The sequence below is a fragment of the Hypanus sabinus genome, chromosome 6 (assembly GCF_030144855.1).
Source record: "Hypanus sabinus isolate sHypSab1 chromosome 6, sHypSab1.hap1, whole genome shotgun sequence".
Lineage (NCBI taxonomy): Eukaryota > Metazoa > Chordata > Chondrichthyes > Myliobatiformes > Dasyatidae > Hypanus > Hypanus sabinus.
The window spans coordinates 73033861-73061786 of NC_082711.1; the positions used below are offsets into that span (position 1 = coordinate 73033861).

Genomic DNA, 27926 nt, shown 5'->3' on the forward strand with positions numbered 1-27926 from the left:
TTGCTGCCATTCTCTTCCTTTCCCTACCCTTCTGAGCCTCAAAAAGGACTGCTTATTGTTAAGCAGAACAGCCACAGCCACATGAGTACTCTCTGGTATCTGACACTTGCCCTTTCCTCTCCTGACTGTTGCCCACTTATCTGTCCCCCCTGAGCCCCAGTGTGACTACTTGCCTATAGTTCCTCTCTATTACCTCCTCACTTTGCCTGACCAGACAAAGGTCACTGAGCTGCATCTCCAGTTCCCTAATGTGGTCCCTAAGGAGCTGCAACTCGACACACCTGGCACAGATATTCTTACAAATGTTTTCATAGCTAAGCCACTGTCCTCATTCTGGCCAGGCAAGGTGTGTGGAAAGCATATCAGTGTGCCCTTTGCAAGGTGATGATGCTACGATGCTGTTGGCGGGGGGGGAGATGATGGTGAGAGACAGCAGCATGTACTTTATTAGGGTAAGAGTACTGCAGAGGAATCACGGTGAGGACTAGGATATAACTCTATTAATTTGTGACCAGATCCGGAGAACGTTGTGTGGTTTGAAGGCTGAATCCTCCAGATTTGGCGGTTTGTCCGATCAAGATGTGGATGTGGCTGGATCCTGCTTTGTGGATTGATCCTACTTGACAGATCCCTTCCCTTTAAAACCAGCTTAGAAGATTAAAGAAACCTTGTTTGTGTTCAATGTAATTTGCAATGAAAATTCTTCAAACATTTGCACCATTTTCCAAAAGAGCAAAGCCCACAGATCAGTTCTGCTTCAATTTTGCCTTTTACTTTGTTTCAGGTGCCGCAGGTGGCCAGCGGGGTTACCTAGGATGCATCAGATCTTTGAGGATGAATGGTGTTACCCTCGACCTCGAGGAGCGAGCAAAAATTACTCCTGGGGTGAAACCTGGATGTTCAGGTCATTGTACCAGTTACGGCATGTACTGTCGAAATGGTGGAAAGTGTGTGGAGAAGTATAATGGCTACTCATGTGACTGTATGCAGACTGCATACGATGGCCCCTTCTGTACAAAAGGTATGACATAAGCTCATGGAACTGTAGTACTAATGCAATAACAACAATATTGTGCAAAAGTCGTAGGAACAGATACAGTATATAGCAGGACATTTGCACAGTAGTGTATATCTTTGAATATTTTAAATAACTGCCATCTAAACATTCTGTTAGTCGTTAGTGGCAATTATATATTACTGTATATGTTACTATAACTTTGAAAATTTGCATTTGCCCATCATTCAAATATCTCAATATGAGTGGAAAAGAAGTCTAATAACATTCTGGTGAATTTATTTCCCAAACTACTGTTATATTCTTGCCATAATCAAGTGTTCAAAATTAAAATGTTGTACATTTAAAATTAATATTGCTTTTGTATTCTTTGGCTCTAAGAATAAAATCAAGGATTCACTGGGAATATATCCTTCATTTTTCATCTTTTAATAGTCTGTGCCTTGTACTCTGAGATCCCAGTGCATTCTTAATTTGACAAATTTTTCATTTAAAATGTATTTTGATACCATTCTTCCTATTCAGTAATATTCAGTATATAATTCAGTATATCCAATATATATATTGGATATATGTGTGTGTGTGTATATATATATCTATATACATATACATATATATAGCTAGCTAGGGTGCCTAAGACTTTTGCACAGTACTGTAATAAGATGAGATGCATTTGTCTTCTTGTATCTGCTGGAATGTGCACTTCTCTGCAGAAACATTCTGATAATCCATATTTGAAGCAGAAATAATACATTGTTCCAATTTACCACCATGCAAGTCTTGTTAACATGATTTAATTGCTCAATAGAGTTCTGGAAATGCCTATAACTTGTGGTTCCATGGATTGTAACTTTGCTACAGAATTCCTTGGTTCTTCAACTTTAGCTTCTTAAGCAATTAGCACTCTAGTTATCCATGGGCTGAAGTGTTTATCAGCCTCAAATGCAAAATATTACAAATATTTCTAATGATTTTACTCAAGAATTTTCATATCAAGGTATAATAAAACTTAAGCTTGAAATTTCCTTCTATATTTTTGTCATTTTATATCAGTTATCATAAAAGTTTATATTTTTGTGTTGTTACATCATGTTTTTCTCATAGTTCCTTAATATGGTAATATATGTAGAGAAGTGGATAATTAAAGGATTTTTGTTACCTATCACACCAGATGCACATATGACCATAATCCTGGAAAAGGTTTTGAGGTACTTGGAGGGAGGCATGATCATAAACCCAGTATATTATTCCCTTAGGTACAGAACGAAGTATTTCTTTGCTTGTAGCTGTTGAATCCATACATTCTACTTCAACACGTAATAAGCAGTCATTATCCTTTTGATTTTGTGTAAGTGTGTTACTATCAGTTTAATAGTCTAGCCAAAAATTGAAGATTAAAATTGAAATATAATGAGATAAAAACTCACTTAAATAATGTTTAATACAGTGCAATAAAAATGATTCATCACTTCATTATCTCTGCCTTGAACATTAACAACTAATATAATATTTAGGCAAAGCAAGGAGCAGAAAGTTGGATTTAATTTTCTAGTGCCACACTCGTTAAAAAGAAGATTCTGTGAACACAAGATTGTCAATCTTCATTTCCCTTTGTAGTTCTGTTTCACTTTGAAACGCCTTGAAGTCCCTTCATATTTGCAACGCTCTCCAATCTTAGTCTCTCGGAATTTTACATTCCTTCAATTCACTCTATTTGTCTCAGTTGAAAGAATAGATTAAAGAAATTAGTTATTTTTGCAAGAAGAAGATTGAGAAGAGATCTCATAGTTTCCTAAAAGGATGTCAAGTTTCCTAAAAGGATGTCATTTGGCCAAACTGATCTTTGCCAAGTCTCAGAGTAGCCCATCAATCCTATTTTCCATTTTCTCATCTAATGCATTCTCACGTAAGTGATAATCTACACCCCTCTCATTCTCCTCACAACCAAGGGGTAATTTACAGTTATGCTTTAGGCTGCCATCCTTTGGGATGTGAAAGGAAGCTGGAGAACCCAAGAAAACCTGAATAGTCCCAGGGAGAACATGCAAACTCCATAATAACATCACTGAGGTCAGGATAGAACCCAAGGTGCTGAAGCTGTGAGACAGGGACACAAGCTGTCACGCCATTGTTAAAGGTGTGTGAGATTGCAATCAATTAAGGCATTGAAGGATGCACTTCACATTCACACATGGTTCAAGAATGAGGAGGCATAGATTCTAAATACTGAAGAATGCATAGTAGAGGGTGTGAGAGGGAAAATAAACATTTTTACACAAGAAGTATCTGTCATCCAGAATTCCTATTCTTTAAGAATGATACTTACTTAATTACTGCCCATTATGCTGCTGGTGTTTAAGGCAGCAGTGACAGTCCTCCATCTCCATCTATACGATGGTGATCAAGGCTTCCTTTGGAATGCAAATCCCAAATGGAAACTCAAGAATACAGTGTTGTGTTCTTTATATTCATATGTAATGTGGGTTACTAATAAAGAAACACCTTCTGGAAGAAACAGAACTTTTATTTAACAACAACCACAACTTGTTACACTAGCATGTTTCTCGATCTTTCTATCAATTCTGCACATGCTCAGAACTCTCTCCAATCACGTTCTTACACGTCATATCACCACAACTTGGTTTCCTTAAAAGGAAAAACAATTAGCAACTTTGACCAGAGTAAATGCATAATTTAACATGTCTCTATCAGTCTCTCTGGGGGTTTATGAAAATGAGTAGACCTTCTAAGTGGTTCACACAGTTCTTGTGTTTTGTTGTTATTTTCATGTTTTGTCTGGTCTGCATCAGTTAACGGAAACTCTGAAGTTGGCTCTTACTTGAGGTCTTTGCGATTTCTTCTTAACACTGCTCCTTCTTCTGTTTGGACAATGTATGATCTGGGTTGTACTTCAAGCTTTCTGTGTCCATCTGTTCATTTTGTCTTGTATCCTCACTTCATCTCCTTGGTGCAGTTGAGGTAATGGATGAGAACATCTGTCAAAGTATGTTTTCTGCTGTGCTTTGTGTTCATCTTTCCATCTTTTCACTTGTTCACCTCCCTCTGTTCTCAGGAGGCTCTCAGCTGTTGGCAGATTGGATCTCAAACAGCATCCCATCAAGAGCTGGGCAGGTGAAAATCCACATTCAAGTGGTGGACTGTGATAGACTAACAAAGCTTTATAAAAATCACCTCCACTATCTTTTCCTTTGTGTATCAGTTTCTTGATAATTCCTACCGACTTCTCAACTTCCATTGGACTGAGGGAAAAATGGACTAGATGTTGTATGAACAAAACCCCATTCCTGAACAAAATGTCATATGCATTCACCATTGAATTGTGGACCATTGTCTGTGAAAACGTCATCAGGTATGCTATGTCTGGAAAAAACTGATTTCATGCATGTAATTACATTCCCTGCAGTTGTTCTGCTCAGACTACACACTTCAGGATACATTGAGTAGTAACCTGTTATTAATAGATAATCTTTGTTGTCAGTTACAAAAAGATCAATGCCTTCCTTCTGATAAGTTCTCTGAGGACTAGGATGAGGATGCAGTAGCTCTTTAGGGTTGCTTGGTTGGTATTTAAGGTATATTTGACAAGAAGACACCAATTCTGCAATTTCGTGATTCATCCTGGGCCAAAACATCACTTCCCGCGCCCTTCTCTTACATTTTTCAATACCTAGGTGGCCTTCCTGAATTTTCCCAAGCAGTTCTTTTCAGAGACTTTTAGGAATCACAATTCAGGTACCTTTGTACAATATCCCATCCACAACAGAAAGTTCTGATCTGTGGTTCCAATATTCTTGTACTTATGAGGTACAGTCATGCCTATTATCTGACCATCCATCTTATATTACCTGACTGAAGAAGTTTGTCCATCTCTGTCTCAAGACGCAACCATTCCAACTTTTCGGGAGCAACAGGTACAGTGTCTATGATCATATCAACAAATGCCTGAACATCAACAGCGTCCCTGTGACTGTCTTTTGTTGTTGGATCCACAGCTCTGGAAAGTGTGTCAGCTGTGTAGATGAACTTTCCAGGTGTGTATGACACATTCAATGCATATCTTTGCAATTTGATCATCATTCGCCAAATTCACAAAGGACAGTCACTTAAAGGTTTGCAAAACAATGCAATCAGAGGTTTATGATCAGTTTCAATATCAATAGATTGCCCTGACAAAAACTGATGAAATCTCTCACAAGCAGACATAATGCAGAACAATTCTTTTTCAATTTGGGCATATCTTGTTTCTGGATCGGATAATGAGCAAGATGCATATGCCACAGGTAGCTATTCCTTATCATGTTTCTGGAGTAATACTGCACCTAAGCCTGCTTGAGATGCATCACATGAGATTTTGATGGGTCTCTCAGCATCATAGAATTTCAACACAGGTTCTTTTGTGAGCACTTTCTTGAGATTTTGCCATGTCTTTGGTTCCTAATTCCAGCTCCATTCGTTTTTCTTTTCTGTTAGCTGCCTCAATAGAGCAAGCTGTTCCGAAAGATTGGGTATGAATTTTCCCATGTAGTTGATAATCCCATAAACCTTTCAACATCTTTTTTATATTGCGGTCTTGGCATGTTCTCAATAGGAGAAACCGTCAATGGATCAGGACGCACACCCTCTTTGCTGATGATATCACCCACAAAGGTAAGTTCAGTCACTCCTAGTTGATATTTGTTTTTATTCAACTTCAGGTTTGCCTTGCATGTTGCCTCAAAGACTCATTTGAGTCTGGCATCAGGCTCTTTTTTAGATGATCCGCTAACAATAATATCATCCATGGAAGTATCCATTCCCTCAATGTGCTCATAGAGCATATGAATGGTTTTATGGTACACTTCAGGAGCTGATGCAATTCCAAACAGAAGCCGAAGAAAACGATATCTGGCAAAAGGAGTGTTAAAGGTACACAACTTTGAACTTGGTTCATCTACCTTAAGTTGCTAGAATCCAAAGGATGCATCTAATTTACTAAAGTACTTTGCATTAGCAAATTGTGACATAATTCTTCACGAGTAGGCAATTTGAAATGCTCTCTTCTAATGGCTCGATTCAAGTCTCTTGGATCTAAACAAATCCTCAGTTTTCCATTTTTCTTAGCAACAATGACAAGCAAATTGACCCATTCAGGCAGTTCATCAATTTTTTTATGACTCCTAGCCGTTCCATTCTGTCAAGCTCAGTTTTCAGTTGATGACATAATGCAAAAGGCACTTTTCTACATGGATATACTACGGGTGGCACTGTGTTATCAAGTTTAATCGTGTGCTCTCCTGGAAGACAACCAAGCCCTTTGAACACGTCCTCATACTCTTTCATCATGTCACCTATATCCTGACTCTGTGTCACTGTCCAAGACTGAGACTCTTTTCACCAAATTCAGTTTCTCACAGGCAGATAAACCCAGTATTGTCTGTACATTCCTTGGCACCACCACAAATGAAAGTGTGTGCAGAATATTTTCACGTGATACTTTTGCCACACCTATTCCTTTAAATGGAATGTTTGCACCTGAATACCCAGTCACTTTTATATTTGCCTTATGTAACTTTGGTCTTGGCTTTAATGCATTAAACTCAAATTCTGCAAGAACATTTACTTGTGCTCCAGAATCAAGTTTAAACAGAATATTGTTTTGGTTCACTTGCAATGGCATAGTCCAGTCATTCTTACTTTATTTTCACAAAGCACATCTATATAAAACTCCTCAAGTTCATTTTCAAGCACCGCATTTACTTGTTTTATTTTCTTTCTACTTCTGCAACAGCATGAAAAATGATTACTCTTACCACAGTCATTGCACATTTTCTCATACGCTGGACACTGTTTTGGCCACAGCAATCACATAGCTTTTTTCTCTCTGATAACATCTTGCTCTCTGTCATTTTTATTGTCCTTTTATTATTTTTTCTAATATGTTGGCACTTTCTCTCAGCGTCTATGCTGCAGTTCTCAATGAAAAGGTCTTTAGCCTGTGATATCATAGTTTCAGTAAGTTTGCAGAGCATCAAAGCTTTTTCCAGTCAGTCTTGTTCTCTTAATGGTCTTTCTCTCAGACCATTATACAGTATGCCCCAAACAATTCTGTCTTTAATGAGAGAGTCTGTCAGTTCTCCAAACTCACATGTTTTACTCCAGTGTCTCAATTCAGTAATATATGATCAATAGTTCCAGCAACTCTCTGCGTACATGTAAAAAATCTATGCTGCTTATACATCACATTATGCTTTGGTATACAAAATGCTTCAAATTTGTCCATTATTGATTTTAACTTTAAATTATCTACATTTTCAAAAACAAAATGATTATACACCTCAATTGCATCATCACCTATTACGTGGAGTAGAAGCACAGCTTTAATTTTTTTTTTCTGGTTTTTTATCTGCTTTGATCGCCGATAAATATAATTCAAAACGTTGCTTAAATTTTCTCCAGTTCTCAGCTACATTCCCAGACAATTGAAGTGTTGGTGGAGGCTGCAAACCTTCCATTTGTAAAACTGTTAGCAACACAAAACAGTTTGAAATCTTTTTCCAGAAAATTATCTTCAATTCTCCCATGTTAGGAAACGTATTATTCTTCTGACAACATGTTGTGTTCTTTATATTCATAAGTACCATGGGTTACTAATAAAGAAACATCTTGTGGAAGAAATAGAACTTCTATTTAACAACAACCACAATGTGTTACACTAGCATGTTTCTCGAACTTGCTATCACTTCTGTGCGTGCTCAGAACTCTCTCCAATCATGTTCTTACACATCATATCACCACATACAGTTGCATTCAGATGTAGAAAGATTCTTCATTGCTGTTTCCGTAACAGTTCTGTTTGACCAATCAGGGTTGTTAGCCCTAAGTTGAACCCCCAAACCTGAAGGACTGGTGAACCAATCTTAATCTGGCCTCTATTCTTTGGCCTGTTTGACATGGGTAGAGGCCAGAGCCAAAGCATAAAGCCCTGCCTCCAGCCAGCATAGCTCTCCATGCAAGCCTCCCAACCACAATAAGGTTATGGTGCTTTTGGAGGTTAAGAATGATAGAAGTACAATTAATCAAAATCTTCTCAAGGGAGTTGAGCTACAGGAAGGAGCAAAGAAATAGGAGTGATGGGATTGATCCGCTAGGTGCTGGCATAGCCTCCATCTAATCACATTAATTCCATGATTCTGTGCATATTCTTTCCAAACATCTCATCCAAACAACTTTGTCCTCAGTACCATCAGCCATCCCTTCAGCTGCCTCAGTCATAAGTCCTTCCTTTAATATCTGTCAATCTGCTTTCAAGCCCTGCTTAAAGTACATCAATATAATCATAACAACAAACTTAAAGCATCACTGAATATTTCATTTTGAGTATCACAGTTATTATAAGCACATTTATTCAAGTTCCGTCTGAATATTTTAATTATTTTGAATCTATTACTAATATATCAAAGTATCCAGTTATATTATAGTATACAGATATTGTGCATGAGGTCCCAATATTTGCAATTTCTTTCTTTGTTACTGAAACTAAGTTCCTCAAACTCACAAGGTGCTTTGCATTATTGTGAAAATATGGTTATGCTTGCTTATATAATGTGAGAAAAATATGGAGAAATATTTAAATTAGTGTAGCTTTTAAATAATAAGACCATAAGATAAAGGAGTAGAAAAAGGCTATTTGTCCCATCATGTTAGCTCTGCCATTCCATTATGGCTGATTTATTATCCCTCTCAACCTAATTCTTTTGACTTCTCATAACCTTTAATGCCCTTACCAAATGAGAATCTATAAACTTCCATCTTAAATATACCCTCTGACTTCACCTGTACAGCCATTCAGTGGCAATGACTTCCATAGGTTCACTACCCTCTGGCTAAAGAACTTTCTCCTCATCTTTCTTCTAAAGGGATGTCCTTGTACTCTGAGGCTGGGCTCTCCGGCTGCAGACTCCCCACTATAGGAAACATCCTCACCATGTCTATTCTATTTAGGTCTTTCAGTACTCTACAGGTTTCAATTAGATTCCTTCCTCATTCTTCTCAACTCCAGCAATAACAGGCCCAAAGCCATTAAACTCCTCTTATATGTTAACACTTTCATTCCTGGGATCATTCTCATGAACCTCTTCAATGGCAGAACATCCTTTCTCAGACATGCAGTTGAAAACTGCTTATAATATTCCAAATGTAGTCAGACTAATTTCTCATAAAACCTCAGCCTTATATCTTTGTTTTTATATTTTAATCCATTCAAAATGAATCCTTACATTTGCTTTTCTTGCCACTGACTCAATCTGCAAGTTAATTTTTTCTATTTGCTATCTCAATTTTTCTACCTCTAGCCCCCTTTTACAAAGTTTCATTTGGACTGCATTTGTCACTTACTACCTGCTGTCAATAAATAATATTCATTTTCAGGCTTGTGAATTCATGAATACTCTGCTTCTTTGAACCTTGACAAGAAATACTTCTGCAGTCAAGGTTCAAAGTACATTATTAATGTTTCATTTAATTTGTCTTTTTTCATTAACTGCATAATGATAGTGTCTAAGGTCTAGGGAGAGAGTTATTCTTAATAAATAATTACAAAATACTTAAACACATTTTAGGGCTGTGATCAGCCTTTATCATAGTTTGCTACTTGTCTGATTAGTTTAATCCAAAATATCATGTTTCGACATTTATAGCCATATTTCTCAACTGACCTACAAATAAAATGTAACTTTACTAGTAGAGGAATAATGATTGTAAATATAAAGACATAATGAAACAGAGATTACACAGCAAGGTGCATAATAATTAAGTTAAAATAGCTTGGGCACTTCAGAAATTAAAGCTATGATTTTTCAGCACTAATTCATAAAGCTATCATTGGATTTGCTGGATAAATTGGATATTTGAGAAACCATGCCTCTGAAAATGGTACAATATTTCCGTAACAGCAGTTTTTTTTATTATCTTTTCTTTTGTCCTTGAACATTGTCATGCACAATTGCCAAACTTAACTGTGCATCGTCAATTGGATAGATTTTTAATAATTTAATTTGTTATTCACATAGACAAGCATTGTAAATAAAAATGTGCTATTAAAATGGAAATGAATCAGAAGATGAATGTTAACCAATAAATAATGTGCCACAAATATAAAATGGGTCAAATTTGACATCTTAAATTTCACTATGACAGAGGAATATATTAAATGGAGCAAATTATGTAAGAGGCCAAATTGTTCAATTTCTTATATTCTTGTGTTTCAAAAATATTCAGACTCAACCCAGTTTAGTCATTCTACTTTCTAATGTTCTGGTATTTAGTTGATTATTAGTATTTGTGCAAATCTAGTTCCTTGAAATAAAACAGAGCATGCTGAAAATACCCAGAAGGACAAGCAGCTTCCACAGATGGAGAAACAAAGTTACATTCTTCGATAGCCTTCCATCAGAATTTCATGCCCAGTATGTTCATATTGTCTTCTAATTTAATAAATTTGAGACAGTTTTTAAATCTGAAGTTGAAAGACAGATTCATTCTCATAACAAAAAATCTGGAAAACCCTCTGAATGGTGATAGAAAGAATCAATTTATAACAGCTTTGAAGGATGCTGATAAATACTCATATGTGGTAAGATGCATGGAGGGGCTTTACACATTTAATCTGATATAAAGTAGATACAAATCAATAAATTTTTCTTCACCTAAGAAATCAGTACTTTGGAAGGACACCTGGGTGGAATTTTGGAAGCTAAACTCTAGAATGGTTTAAAACCAATTGTATATTATAGACAAAGCTGACAGATTAAGTCTGAATGGATGAATCAAATTGCCCTTTCTCATCAGCAATTACTTAGTTTACCATATTGTCAAATAAGTTCCTTTAAATAATCAATTATTTATTGGTAATTTTATGCATCTAACATGAAAGTAAATGGAGATACAAGAGTCTTATTGGAGACTCATGAAACACAAGAGTCTTCAACTGCTGGAAATTCAACTGCTGTAAGAACTCAGCTGGTCAGGCAACAACTGTGAAGGTCATTCAAACTTGTTACTAGCAGTTCTATCATGCTTAGCTTCCTAAATATGCAGCAAAATTCATGTGCATCAAGACTTTGTCTTTTATTCTCTATTAAGAACTGAGTGTTAAAGACAATGATCAATTGCAAAATCTTATCATGCTTTTTGTCTAATGAGATGACCCAAGGAGCATCAATGAAGTTTAATGAAACAAAAATAGACACAAGGCAAAAGAGATAATTTTAGCACATGACAAAAGTAGAGAATGCATTTTAGTTCAGAGGAATGAAAAATTATTAAAGGTATACAGGGTAAGTATGTGGAGAGAAATAACACTCTGAGGATGATATTTTAAAATGAGAGCATTGGTGAACATGGTCACCACTGGAAACCTGGAGGAATGTGCTACAGATTGAAGCATTGTGAACAACTTAAGCTTCTGGAAGGTGATAGAGAGTATAGTGAGGCAGGTTGAAGAGGTAAAGTCTCACTGCACCAGAGGTTCAAGATCAGTCCTGGCTTCTGGTGATGAATGTATGGAGTTTACACTTTTCTTTTCTCATGTGGCCTTCCCCTGGTGTTCTGGTTTCTCCCACATCCAAAGCCACACAGGTCAATAACTCCCCAGATTAAATCGTCTTCTGTTGTTGGTAGAATCTGGGGAGGCTTGATGGGAATTTGGAGAAAAGAAAATGGGATTAGTGTAAATGCTTGATGGCCATCAGGACTTGATGGGCTGAAGGGCATGCTTCTGTGCTGTATGGTTTTGTGATCTATGACTAGCCAGCAGAGGTGATGAAAACAGATAAGGTCTTTAGCTGGAGGTGAGCTACAACAAGGGGAAAAAACAGATGGATCTACAAGATGGAAGATTGGAATCTTAATGATGGCAACATTACAGGGTCAAAAGCTCATCCTGCCATTTGCACCCCAAGAGTTGTGCAGACTTTACTCAGGGCTCCAGTGATTGCGGACAGTAAAGTGAATAGTACAGGCTTGGCTCGGTTCAGCCCATTAAGCATTCAGCATACTTGCCTTCGTTGGCTGAGGCACTGAGTATAAGAATTGGAATGTCATGTTGCACACTACAGAAAGGGCATGGTATCATTAGAAAGACAAAATCCACCAGGGCATTACATGGAATGGAAGACTTTGTTTATAAGGGAAGATTAGGAAGCCTGGATTTATTATCCCTGGAACTAAGAGGCTGAAGGGTGACTTTATAGAGGTTATTAAAAATTATTGAGAGCGTTAATAGTTATCATCTTTATCTCCTTGGTGGAAGTGGGGGTCTAAAACGAAAGGCACAAGTTTAAGGTAAGAGGTGATGCAGCCTAGAATACAAGCGTGCCTTCAGGGTTCTGAGGTTTTGTAGCCGGTGCCACAGACTGAAGTGTTGCAGGAGAAAACAGAACATTGGGAACAGCGGGTTAACTGTCGGGGGCTCTGTATTCAACGAATTATCTCTCATTGGTGCAGGAGAGTTCATTGTCGATTCTCGGGTGGGAGAACTCAGGGGGAAAAAAGCAATGCAACAAGTACCTGGACAGAAAACAAGTAGAGAGAGGGGCCCGAAACTGGATGATGAGATTGGCACCATGGTCAGCATGTAAAAATTGGGTGGAAGGCCCAATTCTGTCTTTACTGCTTATAGTTGTTACAAAAAAGTGGAAACTAAGATTCAGTTTTCCAGAACTTGGTTCACAGATATCAACCAAAATGGCATCTACTAAATATATAAACATTGACACAAGTTAAAATGCACAATGATCTCCTCTGGTTTGAAGGACAATGTAGGACAATATCCATATAGGATTTTTTTCAACGGCTTTTGAAAATGATTGCCCTACTGCAGGCAGCATGGGAACGCAGCAGATAGTGCCTCAGAACTCTATGGATCTGGGTTTGATCCCAGCTTCAGGAGCTGTTCTGTGATCTAGTCTAATTATTAATTACCAAACTCTATTAGCAGATAGCAAAAGAGCGAACTTAGTTAATAGAGCTATAGCAGATTACTTATGGCCCATGCTGTGATTTTCATTCCTCACAGAAGTACTTCCAGCTTTACAATCCATAAAACTCTGCAGACATGATTAGAAATAGCTAGGCTGTTGATCCTTTTTGAACGTTCATCCATAATTATTTAGGAAAATTATTCTCCATTCTCTTTTGTTTGCTCCTGGTGTAATAGCATTAATCCAATTCCCTTCTGAATTGTTTAAGTGAGTTAATATTCACTATTCCTTTTCTTCTAACATCTGTTGTTGTTAGATATTCAACTTTCAATACCTTCATCAAGATCATTTGATTACTGTAATAAAATAAGCTCTTATCCCAAGAGGATATCTAAATATGGTTTCTTGGACCCCTGGAGTCATGGCCACAGCTGGGAGTACTGTCCTGACAGGTTAATACCAGCTCTCTGTAGAAGAATGCTAGGCAAGAACAAAGCAACTTGACTCACCTCTGCTTTATAATTCATTTCAATGTTCAGCTTCATTTGTTATTCTTGAGCTAATAAACAGAATCATCAGTGAAAATGACAAGTATTCATTATCTATACATCCCTCTTACTTCACTGTTAAATTTCAAGGTTCAAAGTTCAAAGTAAAATGCATTATCAGAGTACAACTCTGAGATTCTTTTTCTGCAAGCATAATTAGCAAATCAATGGAGCAATAACTGTAAATACGATCAATGGACAACAAAATGTGTAAATGAAGATGTAAATAAATAGCAATAAATTACAAGCATGAACTAACAAGATGAAAGAGTCCTTAAATAAATGAGCCCTTAAGGTAGATGAATTTGCAGCACAGTTGCAGATTGGCAGATATGATGTTGTGGGCATCACTGAATCATGGCTGAAAGATGATTATAGCTGGGAGCTTAATGTCCAAGGATACACATCGTATCAAAAGGAAAGCAAAGGGGACAGTGTTGCTCTGTTGGTTGGTTGGTAAATAAATCAATCAATAGATAGATAGATAGATAGATAGATAGATAAATAAATAGAGTCGGAAGGTATTGAATCTTTGTGACTAGAGTTAAGGAACTGCAAGGGTAAAAAGACACTAGTAAGAATGTGGTCTACAATTTAAAATGGGAGATAGAAAATGCATGCCAAAAGGTAACGTTACAGCACTCAAGGGGGATTTCAATATGCAAGTAGACTGGGAAAATCAGGTTGGTGGGGGATTCCAGGATGGGAATTTCTAGAATGCCTACAAGATGGCCGTTTAATGCAGCTTGTGATTGAGCCCACTAGGGGATCAGCTATTCTGGATTGCGTGTGGTGTTATGAACCAAAATTGATCAGAGAGCTTAAGCAATTTGGAAGGTACAGAATATATACTGAATCAGAATCAGGTTTATTATCACTGGCATATGTCATGAAATTTGCTAACTTTGTTAATTGTTGGGATATAGAGCCCAAAGAGGAAGAAGTATTCTGAAGGCAAGATGAAGTCAAAGCCGACAGAAAAGCCAAAGAGAGGGCATATAATCGAGCAAAAAATAGCGGGAAGTTAGAGGATTGGGAAGCTTTTAAATATCAACAGAAGGCAACTAAAAAAATCATTAAGAAGTTAAAGATGGAATACAAAAGAAAGCTATAGAGGACACCAAAAAGCTCTTCAGATATATAATGCATAAAAGAGAAGTGAGATTGGATATTGGACTACTAGAAAACAATGCTGGAGAGGTAGTAAAGGGGTACAACGAAATAGCTGACAAACTGAATAAGCACTTTGTGTCTGTCTTTACTATGGAAGACACTAGAAGTATGGTGGAAATTCCAGGTGCCGGGGTTAATGAAGTGTGTGAAATTACCATAACTAGAGAGAAGGTTCTTGGGAAATTGAACAGTCTGAAGGTAGATAAGTCACCTGGATCAGATGGTGTACACCCCAGGATTCTGAAAGCGTGGCTGAAGGGACTGTAGAAGCAGTAGTGATGGTCTTTCAAGAATCACTACATTCTGGAATGGTTCAGGAAGGCTACAAAATTGCAAATGTCTCATCATTCTTATAGAAAGAAGAGTGACAGAAGAAAGGGAACTATAGGCTAGTCAGTCTGTCATCAATTGTTGGGAAGTTGCCAGTCGATTATTAAATATGAGGTCTCAGGCTACTGGGAGGTACATGATAAAATAGGCCGTAGTCAACATGGTTTCCACAAGGGAAAATCTTGCCTAACAAATCTGTTGGAATTCTTTGAAAAAATAACAAGCAGGATATTCAGAGGAGAATCAGCTGATGTCATCCACTTGGATTTTCAAAAGGTCTTCAACAAGGTGCCTCACATGAGGCCGCTTAACAAGCTATGAGTCCATGGTACTACAGGAAAAATTCTCACATTAAGAAAGCAGTGGCTGATTAGCAGGAGAGTCAAAAAGTGGGAATAAAGGGAGCCTTTCCTGGATAGCTGCTGGTGATTGGTGTGTTGGGACCGATTCTTCTTACATTATATGTCAATGACTTGGATGATGGAATTGATGGCTTTGTAGCAAAGTTTGCAGATGATATGAAGATTGATAGAGAGGCAGATAGTTTTCAGGAAGTAGAGAGGCTACAGAAGGACTTGGGCAAAGTAGGAGAATGGGCAAAGAAATGGCAGATGGAATACAAAGTCAGGAAGTACTTGGTCATGCACTGTGGTAGAAAAACTGTGGAGAGAAAATACTAAAAACTGAGATGCAAAGGGACTTGGGAGTCCTTGTGCAGGTTTCCCTAAAGCTTAATTTGCAAGTTGAGACGGTAGAGAGGACGGCAAATGTAATGTTAGCATTCATTCAAGGCAGACCAGAACCTAATAGCAAGGATGTAATGTTGAGTCTTTATAAAGCACTGGTGAGGGCTCACTTGGAGTATTATGAGCAGCTTATGATCTCTTAGCTTAGAAAGGATATGCTGAAACTGGAGAGGGTTTCAAAGAAGGACCATGAAAATGATTCCAGGATTGAATGGCTTGTAAAATGAAGAGCATTTGATGGCTTTGGGTCTGTATTCATTGTAATTCAGAAGAATGAGGGGTGACCTCATTAAAACCTATCGAATCCTAAAAAGGTGTAGATTGAGTGGATGTGGAGAGGATGTTTCCTATGGTGGGAGAGTCTAAGACCTGAGGGCACAGCCTCAAAATAGTGGGATGTCCTTTCAGAACAGAAGATGAGGAGGAATTTCATTTGTCAGAGAATGGTGAATCTTTGGAATTCCTTGCCACGGGCAGCTGTGAAGACAGATCTTTATGTATGTTTAAGGCAGTGTTGATAGATTCTTGATTGGTCAGGGCATGAAGGGATACAGGGAGAAGCCAGGAGACTGGGGCTGAGAGGAAAATTGGATCAGCCATGAAGAAATAATGGAGCAGTCTTGATCGGCCAAATGGCCTAATTCTGCTCCTATATCTTATGGTCCTAAATGAGTGTTGTTATCCCCTTTTGTCCAAGAGCCAAATGATTGAGGAATAGTAACTGTTCTTGAACCTGATGTTGCGAGTCCTGAGGCATTTGTAGCTTCTACCTGATGGCAGCATTGAGAAAAGAGCCTAAACTGGGTGGTGAGGATCTTTGAAAATAGATGCTGTTTGCCTCCTGCAACATTTCATGTAGATGTGCTCAGTGGTTGGGAGGGTTTAACTGTGATGTATTGGGCTCATTGCACTACCTTTTGTAGGATTTTCCGCTCAAGGGCATCAGTGTCCCCATACCAGGCTGTAATGCAGCCGGTCAGCACACATTCCACCACACATCTATAGAAGTTTGCCAGGGTTTTTGATGGCATGCCAAATCGCCACAGACTCCTGAGAAATTAGAGGTGCTGTAATGCTTTCTTCACAATTACATTTCTATGATGGGTCCAGGACAGGATTTCTGATGTTGTGACACGCAAGAATTCAAAATTACTGACACTCTCCACCTGTGATCCTTCAATGATTACTGGCTCGTGGACCTCTGGTTTCCGTCTCCTCATGTGGACAATCAGTTCCCTGTTCTGGTGATCAAAGCGAGAAGAGAAGGCATTAGCTCATCTGGAAGTGAAGCTTGGCTCTCCTCTGTTACTAGATTTGACCTTTAAACCCTGCCACAGCTGTCAGGCATCCCCTGTTAGACAAAATCTAATGTAAAATAATATGTCTAAAGTTTTAAAGCTACATTTACCATAAAACAGAAGAAATTTCATAAATAAAGCCTTATCTTCATGAATATATATGCATCCAAAAATATTAAATCCTTTAATGTGCCCTCAGCACAAGCATCCTGAAGAGCACAGTTGCAATTAGAAATTCAGTCACAGCAAGTTATGTACTTCCATTCGAATGATGGAACAGCCCTGTAGTGACGCAGGTATTTCTGCAGCCTCAAAACTCTGACAGCCTTTGCCTGATCCAGACATCTGGTGCTGCCTAACTGATCTTTGTATGTTTTTCCTGGATATTCTCATTTCTCCCCACATCTTGGAGATGAATTGGTTAGTAAGTTACAGAAATCTGCCGGATGAATTCAGCGGGTCAAGTAGCATCTGTGGGAGCAACGGGGCTGTTGACTTTTTAGGTCCACAATTGTTTTCATCAGGACTGAGACTGAAGAGGGCGAGTGGTGAGATAATTCCAGTAGATCCCTTGATACTCCCGATTACAGCTTCTGTAATCACGTATGTCTCTGGTTGATAAGTCATTTGACTACCACATATTGCCTCAAGTGTAACTGGGTGACAGGAGAAACAAGGAGATGGACATGAGAGACAGAATAAGTTACAAGAGAAATAAATGTTAGAATAGCATTGATAAGTGTGCTGTGAGAACTGCCATGGATGTGATGGGTTGGATAGCCTCCCTCTCATGGAAGGAAATACAACTGACACCTGATTCAAAGCTCTGACAAGTCCAATTTTAACTTAAAATAGTGAGTGTTCCAAAAATCCTTCAGCGGGCAGCCACACTTGACAGAACACTGGGCAGTCATTCAAGAAATCAATGTAGAGTGACTTGGCTTGGCTTCATGGTGAGAATGATAAAGACTTATGGAGCATGGGAAACAACCTGGGAATACCACAAGTTATGGCACAGCTCCAGCAACCGTGAGACTCTTTAAATATAGAATAACTTGGCCAACAGTTGTTATATTATTAACTGAATATAGGATTAGCTGAGGCAGTCACTAAACATAGGGATTTTTTTTAATAAGTTGTTCAACCAAAAGGATTCCAGTTTGATAAAAGGTCATTACCTGAAATGTTAACTGGTGTATCTCCATTGCATGCTGCCTGAACTGCAGAATATTTGCAGCAGTGTCTATTTTTATAGACAATAGACAATAGGTGCAGAAGTAAACCATTCGGCCCTTCAAGCCTGCACCGCCATTTTGAGATCATGGCTGATCAATTACTATCAATAATTTTTATTTCGGAGTGATCTGGGATTCTGTCAGATAACTGCTAAATTGGGGGAGTGCCAGCACTGCTACATTCAGCTTCAGTGTTCTTATATTAAAACAAAACAAAAATGATGCCAGCCCATGGTCAGAATCAAGTGTCAGTCTGTGGCAGGAAGTGCATGGATGCAAAGAAGCAGATTGAGTTGAAACTCTGTTGTGGTAGAACAAAGAACATAGAAACATGCCTTTTGACCCATTATGTCTGTGCTGAAAATAATGTCAATTTAAACAGCACATCTGCCTGCATGTGGTCTACATCCTTCCATTACAGTGGTTCCCAACCTTTTTTATGCCATGGACCAAAACCATTAAGCAAGAGGTCTGTGGAACCCCTGCTCCATTCCCTGCCTGTTTGCATGTTTGTCTAAATGCCTCTAGAAAACATTGCTATATATTTGCTTCTAACACTTCCCTGTGCAGCATGTTCCAGACACCTACTACATCCTGTGTAAAATGAATCTTGCGGCATAATTCTCTTAAACATTTCCCTCTCACCTCAAAGTTATGCCCTCTAACATTTGATATTTCCATTCTGAGTAAAAAATGCAATTACCTACTCTAACAATGCCACTCATAATTTTATATACCACTAACCTATCACACTCCCCCATCCCATTCTCCAATGCTCAAATGTAAACAATCCAGGCCAACCTCCCCTAACCTCCAGTAGATTCAGTAGAAATCTAACCTCCCCTTATAGCTAATACTCTCTCATCCAGGCAACACCCTGGTGAACCTCGTCTGGACCCTCTCCATAACTTGTTTGCCTCCAATCAATAAAAAGGCCTAGATATGAAGAAAATCCATTTGGATAAAGTATATCTGAAAATCTGATTAGCAACCAATCAAACTGGAGAATTGACACAGTTACTCCTTCTATTTCTTATGTTCTTAGAAATCAAAGGAGGATAATGGAGGGATTTCCAAGGAAATTTTCAAAGTTGGCACTACTTGCTTGGAAACAGGGACTGATTAATCAACCTCTCAATTACACCTTGTGTCAATAAGGTATTTTCAGTTGTATTTTGCCAGTCTTTATTTTCCTTCAGCCCCCAAAACCATTTTCTAATCTTGTTTATCAAAAATTCTTTTGGATTCAAAAAAATTTGGAAATATATGTTCTCGGTATAATTTTTAAGAAATTGATGAACTTCTTAGCAATGCCCAACAAGCCAACCATTTTGACTTCATTAGCAGTTATCACAAAAGGTGAAACTGCTTTGTTCTAAATTATGTAGATATAGTATAGATATAATGATGTCACATCTGAATTTTCACTATACATTCCAATACACATAGCAATATAAATTAGACATAAAGTGTAATCATATTGGGTTTGCTGACCACAAACTTCTAAACTCAAACAAGTACCTTTATCCCTATCCGATACAGATTGCTCTAGGTACTCTCAGGAAAGGGAGGTTATAATGTAGCTGCCTACTCTGCAAAGAATTGTTTACTTCCTTGTTTATCCTCTACAGCAAGTTTAACTCTCAATACCCATTATTTCAGTGATTAGACCTCCTCCCTTCCAAGGAGGAGATACTTTAACCAAACAAAGTAGTTCAAACACGGTTCGTTTATTTTTAGTAATACATGTTTAAATCCACACAAAATTCTAAAAACACATCTAAAACTCACAGAGTATTTTTATGTTCTAAAAGACATAAGATCAGCTATTTTCCATGCAATGCAATAGTATCAGTCTGGTCTGCAAGCTTCCTTGAACTAAATGACTTAGCCAGCATTGTCTGGTTTGAAACAAGCCAATTAACATAATACCAACTGAGTTGTTGGGAAAGATTGAATCAGTTAGGACTGAATTCTTTGGAACATAGAAGATTGAGAGGAGATTTGATAGAGATATACAAAATTATGAGGGGCAAAGATAGGGTAAATGCAAGCAGGCTTTTTCCACTGAGGTTGGGTGGGACTACAACCAGAGGTCGTGACTTAAGAGTAAAAGGTGAGACACTTAAGGGGAACATGAGGGGAAATGTCTTTACTCGGACAGTCGTGAGAGTGGGGACAAGTATTCCATGCAAACTCGAATTCAATGTATAAGAGAAGTTTGGATAGGTACAGTACGTGGATAGTAGGGAAATGGAGGGCTATGGTCCTGGAGCAGGTCCTTGGGAGTAGGCAGTTTAAATAGTTTTGGCATGGACTAGATGGGCTGAAGGGCCTGTTTCTGTGCTATTCTTCTCTGCGACTCTATGACTTTTGTTTTACACTGCCTCTCTAGAGAGGTCACCCCAGGTACTATGGGCTAGCATTCTATGTTCTATAGACAATTCAGCTTCTTTGCAAAGTTGTTCTTTTAATCTCAGACTGATTATTGCTTTTCATTTACATTAAGAACTGAAGGCTGTCTCCCGTTTGTGACAAAAAGCTAAAGCAAGGATAGTTGGAATTCTAACTTATTCAAAAACAGGCCTTTGATCTGCTGTGTTGGAAAGCTGAGCTTGGGGGAATAAAAGTCAGGCCCCATTGGCCCTGGACAGTAAATACATATATATATATATATATATATATATATATATATATATATCAGTAGTTATGCGTAATGCATTCAGGGATACTGTTCTGCACAATGCAAGGTTACTTGATTCACTGTTACCTTGATGCCTTCCTGGCAGCCTGAGTCAGTCTGTCTGTTCTCCTCTGACCTCTCTCATTAATAAGGCCCACAGATTGCTGTTCACGGGGTGTATTTTGCTTTTGCAACATCCTCTGTAAACTCTATAGACTGTTATGCATGAAAATCCCAGGCGATCAGCAGTTACTGAGATATTCAAACCACCCCATTTGGCATCAACATTCACTTAGATGCCATTTTTTCCCCATTCTGATGTTTGGTCTAAAAAACAACTGAACCTTGTGACCATGGTTACATGATTTTGTGTATCAAATTGCTGCCACATTATTGGCTCATTAGATATTTGCATTAATGAGCAGGTGTACCTAAAAAAAAGTGGCTATTGGGTTTGTATATATTTCCCTCCTTTCTCTTGGATTCCACCATGAAAGTATCCGTGATCTCCTTGCAGAATTAAATAGTGGCATGCATTTTAGTGATTTTACTTTAGAAGCATAAATATGGTTGTTAACAGAGAAAAGATTGCATGTGGAACACTTCATGATTGTGTTAGATATAAGTCACGGGGAAGCAATCAAGTCCAGATGAAAACGTTCGGTCCGTGGATCTCAGTCAGATCAGAAATAGAAATAATTTGCCACAATGCTCTCAAGTTGAGAAGAAAGCAATAAAGAAAACTGAATGTGCAATAATTGGACACATAACATTGTAAATACCAAAAAATAATAAGTGTGCCTCTGTGGTGATCAGATCAAAATTTATGATGGAAATGGGGAGTATTGTATCATATGGTTGTCATCATAATTTTTATGAGGGTTACAGGTAATTGTGAACTTGTGCACAAATCCAGCACAGCAGCTCAGCTTTTGGATTTAAACAAAAAGTTTGTCAAATTGAATCATCTATGTGAACAATATAAATGAACAGCAATTGAAAAATTGTGACAGATACATGCTCTGTTGTGATCACTACAGGAACTAATTGTCCTGACGTTTCCTAGGGTGCAAAGAATTGTAAGGTGTACTTCATGGAGCAAAATCAAGCAACCTCTATTATCCAAGTGCAATTCTTTCTGCTCAGTTTTCTCTGCATGCTACACCTAGGTGATCTTTGATACCCAAGAGCAATAAAAGGAAACCTCCTATGGTGTTAGTGCCTTTTATTGACAGATGAGCAGAATGACAGCCTATTGAGATTCTACACTATCCTCATTCAATTCCAGCACATTACCTAGTAGCCAGATAGCTCAGGGTTTTTGTTGTAGCCGTTCGATTAAGGTGTAGAGTAACCTTGTTGATCTACAGGTTGAACATCTAATTTGTCTGTTTGCAATTGGCTATTTGTCATCCATCTGCAGTAGTATGCAATCTGTATCGAAATGATCAAAGGAACTGCATAATTGAATTCTTTGTCTGATTTGAACTCCCTGCTGATTTTGTTTACTTCTATTTTACAGTGACACGGCTGAAGTTAGTCATTGGTATCAGAATTGTTAAGCATAAAGACTACTAATGAGGTTTACTGAGTCACTGCTAAGCATTCAGTATTTGTTTCTTTCATTACATGTACATGATCTATGTTTCCATCTGGAATTAATTATTTTCATGAGCTTGTGTTAACATCATTCATTTTTGCAGATGTTGGTGGATTTTTTGAGGCTGGGACCTGGATCCGCTACGACTTCCTGTCTTCTGCAGATACACCCAAGGACTTCAAGAGTGCACTACAACCAGCAAACTCCAACCTTACCTTGACCAAAGAGGATCTGGTTTTCAGTTTCAGCACCACCAACACTCCCAGCATTCTACTGTACATCAGCACCTATTCACCGGATTACTTGGCTGTTATTCTGAAACACAATGGTGAGACAGTGAAATTTCATTTTATAATTTTAGATAAATAATTACAAAAAAAGATTGCTGTGCAATCTTAAAATGTAGAACTATTTGTTAATTACATTTTAGATACAGAACCATTGAGACATAGAGCACAAATACAAGCCTTTCAGTCCAAGTCCATGCTGACCTTGGGCCGACATATTTAGCTGCAAATTCCCGCATTTGTCCCACATCCCTCTAAACCCCATCCCTGCATGTACCTCTCGGAGAGTTTCTTAGTTACTGATTCACCTGCATCGACCATTTCCTCTGACAGCTTGTTCTATATTCTCACCACCCTCTGCATGTTGCCCTCAAGTCCTTTTTAAGAAGGCGACAATTATACCAGTGCCCAAGAAGAGTAGTGTGAGCTGCCTTTTCGACTGTTGCCCAGTAGCACTCACATCTACAGTGATGAAATGCTTTGAGAGGTTGGCATGGCTAGAATCAACTCCTGCCTCAGCAAGGACTAGACCCATTGCAATTTGCCTTTTAAATCTGTCCTCTTTAATTCCAAATCTATGCCCACTGGATATGGATTCCTAAAACCTGGGCGAGAGACTGCTACTATCTACATTGGAATTTTACAAACCTCTGAGGTTACCCCTCAATCTCTTATGCTCTAAGAAATAAAGACCTGGCCTGGCCAACATCACCCAGTAACTCAGGCTCTATATCTTTATAAATCTTTTCTACATCCTTTCCAGTTTAAACGCATCTCTCCTATAACAGGTTGACCAAAACACATAGAGTACTCCAGGCTCGGCCTCATCATCAACTTATAAAACTGCAGCATAATATCGCATCTCCTATACTCAGTGCTCTGATTAATGAAGCCCAGCATGCTAAAAACACTTTAGTCACCACCATATCTACCTGGGACACCGTTTTCAATGAATCATGCCCTTGTACTCCATTACAGTCCTGAATACCCCACCATTCTTACTACAAGTCCTACACTGGTTTGATATTCCAAAATACATTGCCTAACACTTAACTGTATTGAAATTCATTTGCCAATACTCAGCACCCTTCTCTAACTGACCCAGATCCCTCTGCATGATATAATTTTCCACCATCACCAATTTCCTAACTTTGTGTTATTCACAGATTTAGAGATCCACATATTCAATCTAGCCATGATCAACATATGTGACATTAATATGATTACTTAACAAGTCAATTTGCCTTTAGCCATAGATTTGCCTTAAATGCTATCTTAACAGAAATATTAACCTGTTTAGAATAGATGAATAAATGTTCCTCACTAAAATTATTTTTGGGATTGGTTGAATGCCTGACTTATTCAGAAATTCAAAATCCTGCTGAAGACAAAAACAACCTCTGAGAAAACTCATTTATGTCATGCTTTGGTTTCCTAATATAAAATTCATGACTTTTTTTTTACAATTAATTTGCCTAACTCATGGAACCATAGAGTGGTTATGATGCAGAAGAAAGCTGTTTCTCAGGAACATAGAAAATTATTCTCTCTCAAGTTCCTGTCCAATTCCTATTTTTGAGGACACTGATTGATTCTGTTTACATGATCCTAAATGGCAGGGGATCCCAGATTCACATTACGCTCTGGGTGAAAAGAACATTTTGCTTGTGTTCCCCTCAAACTGTTCGCTCATTTTCTTTTTTAATCTGTGTGCTTGAATGATCTGCTAATGGGAACAATTTCTCTCTGTTTGCCCCATCCAAACCAGTCATGATCTTGTATATTTCCTCTGAACATTCTTTGTTTCAAGAACAATGACACCAGCTTTTACATTCTAACCTTAAAGCTGAAACCTTTCCTGCCCAGAGCCTGTAAATCCTTTCACCACATCTCTCAGACTTCCACATTCTCCCCTAAAGTTTGGTGAACAAACTTTGATGCAATGATCTAGTCACGGCCAATCCAGAATTTTGCATCATAATTTCCCTCCTTTTGTACTCTCTATCTCAACTTACGAGCTCCAGTATTATACATACCTGAACTAACCACTCTTGCAATATGTCCTTACACTTTCAAGAGATCACACGTATGCGCACTCAGGAAATGGTGAGAGTAATTTAAATTTTCTCCTTTTTTTGGCTTAAGTTGCAGATTTATCTATCGTATCAATTGCATTGGTCTATTTCCTTACTGGTACACTGGACTAGGCTTAACCAGTTTACCTTTAACCTCTGCACCTATGTCATTATGTTCCTGTAAACCTGTTACACTTAGACTATTTAGTCTACATTGTCTACCTTTAATCTTTTGCCCAAACATGGAACACTTCTCTTTGCTAAATTTAGTCTGCCACTTGTTTCCCTACTCTGCAAATATTTATATGCCTTTTTGCAGTCCATTAATCATTTCCTTATCATTTAACAGACTCACAAGCCTTGTGTCATCCATATTTGGGTCACTAAAATAAATTATTATTAAAACAGTGCTCTCAACATTAACCTGTCAAGAATAGCACTCTGATATTTGCTCATCAGTTATTCCTACTTGCTGCTTTTTACTTCTTTTACATCAATTTTCTCTCTGTGCTTTTTGCATCGAGTTTTTTCACACGCCGCTAAAAACCCAAGCAAACATAAATTTCATCAGGCTGGGCAAATATGTTTTGCCTTCTAACAGATACATTTTGGCTATAATTTCTTTTTTAATTTCATGTAATATTAATGCAAATGGATTTCTCCAAGTGTCTATTAATGTTTTTGCAGATTTTTGCTTCCAAAACCCCTCCATGGTTCTTAGACCAGTGGTTGCCCGACACGTCCTTACTTGTGAAAAACACATTGGAAATAAAAGTGGAAAACACTGGAAACAGTCAGCAGGTCAGGCAGTATCTGTGGAAACAGAAACTGAATTAACATTTCAGATTAAAGATCTTTTGTTAGAAATAGGAAAAAGAGAATACAAATTACGTTTACATTGCAGAGAATAGCTGAGGCATGAATAGGTCAAAGGGAATATTCTAGATAGGATGAAGCCAGGGTTGCCATGGTGATACTGTAAAGTGATGATAAAATAATGGATAATGTTAGTGCAGTTGTAGTTAGTGCAAATGGGTGCTCGATGGTCAATATGGACTAATTGCGCCGACTCTATGACTCTGTGGCTAAAAGCCAGATGAAGCAATAATGAGGGCAGTTGGAAAGAAATAACATGAATAACAATACTTGAGAGCAGTTTGAGAACAACAACAGAAACAGATTATTTTTAAAGCAGCAACATGCAAAGCTAGATGGAATGCTAAGCAGGCAATCTGCAGAAACTAGAACTGGTTTTATGCTGTTTTCTAGTCCATTGGCACCTACCCATCTATAGGGAGGATTGGACGATTATGGTAATACCTATGCATTCTGCACTCTCATCTCTCTTGGAAGCCTAGAATGCATCCCACTGCACATTAAGTGACTTCTTTAAGGATAGCCAATCTTTCTGGTACCTATCGCTTATAAATATTCATCCTATCCATTATCTCAACTGTCTCCTTTTCTATTGCGATTTTGGCAGCATTTTCTAACTTGGAAAAGACCAAACTAAAAATAACTCCTTAGATATTCCAGTAATATCTTCTGTATCGATGTTTTTATCACTTTCTTTATCTCTAATTAGCGGCCCCCATAACTTAGCTATGTACTAATTACTGCCACTGGGAACACTGGTAAAGGTAAAGAAATTCAAGGCCTGTGGATCTGCAAATTAATTAGGAGTATGTGTGAAGTTTAAAAAAGGAAAAACAAAACTGTGTAGTGCATGAGAAGAGAGCTTTGATAATCTTGTAATTGGTTGATGGCCAAATGTGCCCTTCCTATTGCGAATGTTAAACATCAGCTGTGGAAGTTTTCCTCTTTGAAACTTAATCTAACAGCCTTCATGGACCGATGCAATCATTATTATTCTGCACATTCAAGTCAAGAGGCACATACCAAGCTGAGCTCATCACCAGCAAGTCAGGGCTTTGTTTTGGCAAGAAGGAAGGATGACAAGTGGCTGAATTTCCCTGCATAGTTCTTAGTGCCAGACTGATTTAAGTCAGAAATACAAGAAAATCTGCAGATGCTGGAAATGCAAAGAAATACACACAAAAAACTGGAGGAACTCAGCAGGCCAGGTTTCATCTATGGAAAAGAGTAAAGAGTCCACATTTCAGGCCATGACCCTTCAGCAGGACCTTTCAGCACGACTGGAGCTATATCCTGGATCTCTCTACCTAACAGTACATTGAGAGTATCACTGTTACTATTGGTTCAAGGCAGTCAGAGAAGAGCAATAAGTGTTGACCCTGGCAATAACATCCATATCATTGTCATTAGGTTGCATCTAGAATTTCCAGTTGGTGGGCGATTTCCCTCCACGCCGCTCTGACATATTGGGAAATTATGTACTTGGCAGGTTGCAGCAGTGGTTTGCCTTTGCCTTCTGCCAGGTGAGTTTAAAGAGATCACCATCTCTTGCAGTGGATAACCAGGACGTCTACGTGCCTTGTCATACTCTTAGCGATCCATCAACGCCTGCTGGCCTGCCTTTTTGACCGTTGGACCATTAATCGGCCTCCTCTGCTCAATCTGCCAGAGCCAGACTTCACACGCTGGGACGGGCAGATCCCCTACCTCACCGAGAGTCAAAGACCCATCAGCTACCTTCACCTGGTTTGGCCCGTCTGCTACAGCTACTTGGAGCCACAGGTGAGAGCTGAGTGCCAGGTGGGGACCAAAGATGACCGAACTGCCCTGTAAAAGGGTACAGCAGGCCTCCCCACCAGAGGTGCTACCCCTCCCTAGACACCCCATACACCCCAACATCCACATCACATAAATGAATTAATAAAAGCTGCTTTCCTAGTCAAGCCAAATGAGGATCACCTTGTAACCCCTATAAGTCAGTAGTATTGACTTGGAACACACATCCTGTCACTTGCTTTTAGTCCAAAATAACTGAATCTAGCTTTACACTGGTTGGCACCAAGGGTGCAGCTAATTATATAT

The 27926-nt window shown here is 38.4% G+C and overlaps 1 protein-coding gene across 1 annotated transcript in view; it reads left to right on the forward strand.

The window, feature by feature from the left end:
• LOC132395162 (contactin-associated protein-like 2) overlaps positions 1 to 27926 on the forward strand; it is a 1263978-nt gene that overhangs the window by 1096710 nt on the left and 139342 nt on the right. The window contains exons 18-19 of the mRNA XM_059971460.1: positions 785 to 1021; positions 22710 to 22934. Coding sequence (XP_059827443.1) covers positions 785 to 1021; positions 22710 to 22934 — 462 coding nt within the window. The remainder of the gene's footprint in view (positions 1 to 784; positions 1022 to 22709; positions 22935 to 27926) is intronic.